Source organism: Pavona decussata, unplaced genomic scaffold (genome assembly GCF_977016875.1).
Source record: "Pavona decussata unplaced genomic scaffold, jaPavDecu1.1 SCAFFOLD_280, whole genome shotgun sequence".
Taxonomy (NCBI): Eukaryota; Metazoa; Cnidaria; class Anthozoa; order Scleractinia; family Agariciidae; genus Pavona; species Pavona decussata.
The window spans coordinates 653,971-660,000 of record NW_028145681.1 but is presented as its reverse complement, the minus strand read 5'-3'; the positions used below and the strand labels follow the sequence as shown (position 1 = coordinate 660,000).

At 40.7% G+C, this 6,030-nt stretch overlaps 1 protein-coding gene across 2 annotated transcripts in view; it reads right to left on the bottom strand.

Annotated features, from left to right (window-relative positions):
- LOC146455320 (polypeptide N-acetylgalactosaminyltransferase 1-like) overlaps positions 1-2,498 on the bottom strand; it is a 13,418-nt gene extending 10,920 nt beyond the window's left edge. The window contains exon 1 of one of the 2 annotated variants that reach the window (XM_085094470.1): positions 1,832-2,498. In XM_085094470.1, coding sequence (XP_084950596.1) covers positions 1,832-2,355 — 524 coding nt within the window. In that variant the 5' untranslated portion in view covers positions 2,356-2,498. Of the gene's footprint in view, positions 338-1,831 lie in introns of those variants that run through there. The other variant, XM_085094471.1, reaches the window with a different exon arrangement.
- Positions 2,499-6,030: the final 3,532 nt, after the last annotated feature.

Here is a 6,030-nt window from a genome sequence, read left to right as displayed (position 1 = left end):
GCTAAATAAATCCACACAGAGGAGGCTATAACGACACCGAAGAATAATATACGTCGCTTTGGAATGATCATTTCTGTGTCTGAAAATCATTAAAATCCGATGCTTTGTTCGAGAGCTTTCAGCATAACGTCCCAATATCACGCCATCACTTCGCTAGGCACCACCTGTTCAGGCCACGCTGAATAGTCACCAACGACAAGAAAATTCAGTAATGGTATCCTTCCGCTCAGATCAGAAATTGTAAACTTGAAAATACCGAAGAAAAAACGGCGTAAAAACAATCATTCATCATATTCTGCCAGCATCGGACCAGCATCATCTTGGACTCGTTGGAGAGCCTACGTTTAATACAACCAGCGGTTGTATAATTTGCGAGTAGGAAGGGGTAGGTGGGGCAGCTCTTTGCAACGGGAAATACCGATATGCATATGCGAGGGCACAATTTAGGCAAAATTTTACAAAAAATAGATCGCGGAAACACCCATGTCGGAATTTCAACTCGAATGATTAACCAACTGAGTTTAATTTGTGAGGTTAACCGTTCAATTTAAACATATCATTTCGTGAAGCGACAGAGAAGCAGGAATTCACAGACTGTCGACTATCAGAGGAGGGTCGCCAGAGTGGCACTGTGCGGAAATGTTCCGTCCTTTTAATTTAACTGAATGCAGACCAAATTATCGGCGCTTATGGACACAGCTAAACAACAGCTGATATTTCAAACTAAAACATTTGTGCAGTATATGCAAAATAATGTTATTTTTAAGCCCAGTTCAGTTGCCACCAAAGCTCCAAAATTTGATTAATCCCAAAGCCAAAACGGTCTTCGAGTCACTTAGTGAAGTACCTCAGCTATGTTTTCTGAATACAACACTAATTATATATTATGCCAGTTTGAGAAATTCGAATGACAAAATAAAACCGGACCTATATGCCTAGTACCTGAAACGCAGTTTCTTCCTAAAGTGGTACCCTTCCGTACAACACTCTGCTTCAAAATCTGAAACAGTGTGATTCCCTGGGAGTTTTTAAAAAATAACAAAAGAGCATTTTTCTTCTTTTGGTAACCAAACGGAAATCACGTAAACCAGCCGGTTACTCAGTTTACCGTTTTTATGTAGTTCTTATCAGTGTACTAATGATTTTCCGTGTATAAATAAATTTAAAAAAAAGGCTGTCAGAATGAAGACTTAAACTGTGTCAATTTCAACCGCAAAGCTACCGATAGCTACATTCTGGTGGTACTGGCAGTTTACTGTATACGGTTGAATTAAATCCTAAAAGTGCGGCCATCCAAACAAAAGGTGTCGAGATGTGCCGTTTCTGTACCGTGGTACTATTTATCATGTTTTGCTGTGCACTATAGGAGGTCGTAATACAAGCTTTTGAATCCATTGATATTTATCCTATAGTGTACAACCATTCGAATGAAACCTACTGAACAATATAGTAGCTAACAGTCTCGTGTGATGCCGTCGTATTATGCGGAAAAAGTGATCCGATACTGATTTTCGGTGTCACATTCCGATGGGTAAAAGCGGTACTTTATTGCAGTGCTGTTTGCTATGTTCCACGAAGTGGTTGTCACTTTTTAGTCTGTGAATGAAATCCTAAAGTGTGACCATCCCAATGAAATCTATTTGGTGGTACTTTCCTGTTTACTTTTTTATCTGGAGAAGAAACCCTATCAGTGTATTCGAATACGACCGATATTTACTTAACCATGGCTACTGAGCAATAATTTCAATGTCGCTCTCTTTATTTCCCAACCCTCGTAACCGAAAATCATAATAAGTTGCGTTGGGAGGGTTAAGTTATGGTATCGACTTACCCACTATTCCTATGATCCTGTAATTTGCGATGCAGAGAGATCATATCACTGGCCACACGGTTAAATGAATGTTGATCAAATCCTTCATCCTCTTCATGTTTTCGTGAAGCCGGCACTGAGACCCCCTCACCCCCTGCACCGGGACCTTTTAGCTTAGCCCCTCGGGGGAACCTTTCGTAATTCGCGGTAATGAACACAGTTTTCTTTGGAGAGTTATTTGAAGTACTAGCACCCTTGTTAAAGTCTGTTCTGTAGACAAACTGGTTGTGCTTCTTTGTGTCAATTGGGTTTCCCTGTTCATCACCCCTCTTGACTGGTTTCTTAACGGACTCATCAAGACGTAACTGCGCGTCTAATTTCGGTCTTTGTAGCGGAACAAGTCCCTCGGGCGTCCGTCTTTTAACTTCAATGCCGACTTCCAGGGATTGGATGAGAAAAAACGACACTGTTCCAAGAATCCAACAGACGGAAGTCGCCACTATTGTATAGTAGACCAATCTTCTCTTGGAAACCAGCCGCGCCATAATTTGCTACCATGAACAGCTCTAAGGTCAGACGGCATTGTTATCTCCCCATATTCATGGAATAATGTCAGGAAAGCAGGTCTTTGAAAAAACCTAGATTTGTAGGCAATGAAAAGGAAATATTCGAATTGACCAACAAACCGTACGTACTTCAAGAAACAATGGCAGCCCTTTAACAGGTCACGTGTTACAACAGGTATGTGTTACGCACCTGTGGGTTTGAAGTCTTTACCCGTCGGGCCACAAGTCAACTACATTCAACCTACCACTTTAAAATTATTTCTTGTTTTAATGTTCACAGGTAAAATGCTGTAAAATTGATGTTAAACGAGGATAAAGTGGTCAGTTGTTGGAACATGTGGATGAACTTGTTTCTAACTATAGTCGATTATGGTGCGTCTTAGGAGTGTAGTGCTTGGGTCAAGTTATTCGGTCGACACAAGAATGCAGCCGCTGTTACACGTCAAGTGCTTCCCCCTTGAAGGTGAAGAGGTTCAATGAAGCTCTTCATCTACTACATGCCTACTTATTAATTTTTCAACACTCTTTCAAGGACGAAAGCAAGCAAGCCTTAGACTTTCAAGGATTTTGTCTACCTTGAACGCATATCGTCACAATCAGTGACTGGCTGAGATCTGCTAAATGTGTTTGTCAAGAAACTTCGCGTCATACTTCTCACTGACAAGAAAATCCTCCACAATTCTCTTGGAGGAATTGCAAGTAACTCAAACTGATTTTGAAGTCATCCCTAGACCGATTTCTTGACTGTAAACTGAAAAAGATTGATATGCTAAAAAAGTATAAAGAATGGGCTTTCCTCTTCAAGAGTCAAACTCGGTTCTTAGCTTTTCTCAGTGTTAGTCTGCGATCGAATGCCAAGATCCGCAGTTCACTGATGAGCACTTTGTAGTTGTTCACCCACGCAAACAAGAAATATGTTCGTGTTTCCATCAGTTACTTAGTTTCGACTTCCGTCTTACAGAACATTTTACCGGTTAAGCCGGCACTATCTTACATGTAAGACAAAGCAGGACAATTCAGTTCTAGCAAGACGATTGCCTCTTCCTCCCAATTGAGAGGCTGGTCGAGTTTGCCATTTAAATTAAATCCTTTTGATCCTACGGCTGGTATTAGCTCGGCAAGAAAAAACAAAAACAAAAACACAAACAGAAAGCAAACGATTCTCAGCTGCAGGTGGGTAACGAATAAAGCTATTTTTTTTTTACTTAAAAGTACTTACTTCATGGAAATATCCACATCCAGTATGACCAAGACCAACCCAAATTTCTAGCTATTTTCCTAGATCACTGCTTAGTGATCCGTGACTGACATCATCTCTGGAATGTCACGAAGCGGTTCCCTTGCTCGTAAAAAGAATCATGAAATGTTACTCGACTTAAAAAATATACTGGCCCAGGAGATAATTCAATAAAACTTTATACTTGTAGTTTAAATCCGGGCTGTTAGTTCGACATGCGCGTTCAAAAAGCAACTCAATGAAGAGTTCAAACTGAACGAGTTCAATACTGATCATCACTGAACGTGTTTCTTGAACTCCCGTGCAATAGCAAGGACCCAGATTGTTAGTTACAAGTGTAAATGCTTTATTGAATTGACTGCACGCTACCCCTCTGTAATACTGCGGATTAAAACCAGGGATTAAAACAAATAAGTATCCACTCCAGTACAAACAAATATCTGTATGTGCAGAGATAAGCCTGCAAGACGGATGGGTCATGTCTGTCAATGTGCAAGTGTTTTCGTGATGGCATAAATACAGCAACACGAAAAATGAGCGCACGCCATCGTTCAATAATCCCAATAATCGACCTATTGTAAAAAGCCTCCAAAACTAGGAAGATTACTGCACATGGATTCGAGTATTTTCTCGAAGTGAGAGAAATCAGGAGGCTGACTTTTGTAACCGAAGCAAAATGTTTACTGTAACATTTTGCCAGACACTGAAATTCAGGTTTCTGCAGTCAGTGCTCTTTTGTTTGAGAGTGAAAGCTTCCCTCATATTAATTCGCCCTTGCAGTTCGTTTCCCCCCGAGTCTTGAACTTGCTCGTGTACAAACTGCAGCAATCATGAGTCTGAGACCCAGTGTTGTAGAAATAAGCACTCCCCCCGCTCCCGGCCCAGAAAACAACAGACAAACGAAAAAAGTCAGACATGTCTGGCATGTGAAGGCGGCATTAATGTTCCCCGCTTCTGGTTACTTTAGCTCACTGTGACATAATTCGCTGTCTCATCGCTCATTCACGCAATGCTAATGACGATTAGGGTCGGCTGGCTAGCTTACTAAGCAAGCATGCACCCCAAAAGTGAAGGTTGACGCATGAGCAATAGGATAATAAAATGCAGTTTCGAAATTTGCAGTTTTGTGGACAAGCAGAATACAGGGGGAGATCAGAAACAATCAGAAATGACAAAGGATCACTTGATCGTGAGTAATACGACTTGACTGTCCGGACCATTAAACTTAATGTAGTCGAAGTTTTCCCGTGATCGCCTATGATCGACCTGGCCCCAGTTGTTCAAAGAGTGGATAACTTTATCCACTGGATAAGTCACTATCCAGCGGAGCAAATGTACTCCAACCAATGCTTCTGGCAAGTTTTCCATATTATCCCATTCTTAAATTTGACGTATGCTTCTACTCTATTCACAAATTATAGGGCTATCGGGAAAATCTTGCACACATTTTATCGGCCGGATAGCGAACTATCCAGTGGATAAAATTATCCACCCTTTGAACAACTGGGGCCAGAAAGATTAGTCTTCAGTCTTCTTCCACCCATATTCTATCTCCAGTCCCTCCCCGACCCCAGGCTAGAGGCTGGTAAAATCGGGTCGGTGGAAGAAATAGGGCAAGAACAGACAGTACTACAAGGTAAGCGAACAGGTTCAAGAAAAGACCTTGCACGTAACGCCAAGCGAACTGTACTTGATCAATAGTCCAACTCCAACACACTTTGACTCCCAGCTTTACCACCAACAGGAGCTATTTCCAAAAAAATTGAATAGGGTTTGTTTCCGAAAAATGGAAGTTATAGTCAGCAGAATAGGAAAGTTAGGGGAGAGCTGGGAGCGAGGGTAACACTAATTGATTTTGACATTTAATTTGTGTATAAACAATAAACAAACTACAATTTGGAGTGCTTTTCATGGATATTTTCGTAAGGCGCAGCGCTTCAAAGAACTTGACAAAAATATGACGCGCAAAGTTTTGTGGAAGTTCCAAACATGAGAGGTCATTAACGCTACGATTTCTTGTAAACTAATACAATAGAAAATTGTCTAGGATTGTAAGGAGTGACAAGCAACATAAAATTCGTCTGTTACTTACCACTACTGATCCCTGCTCCAGAAATTCGTGCCTCTACTTGTTTGTGCTCTTCGAACCGTATTGTGATTAGCGAATGATATTTACATTACAATTAAACACAGAAAAGGATATCTTTACATTTTCCGTAACACACCGTTTAAATCTAACTTGAAACCATCTCACCCGTCAGATATTCCTATTTTTAATAGATTTTATTATCCCTTTTTCTCCACGTCAAGCAGTGTAAAGCCGTTTGAAAAACATGTGCTCACCTCTTTGTTGAATCTTTGTTAACTTGTTTAATAGCAGTGTGTACGTATTGTTTGTATTGCTAATTACAAGCGTT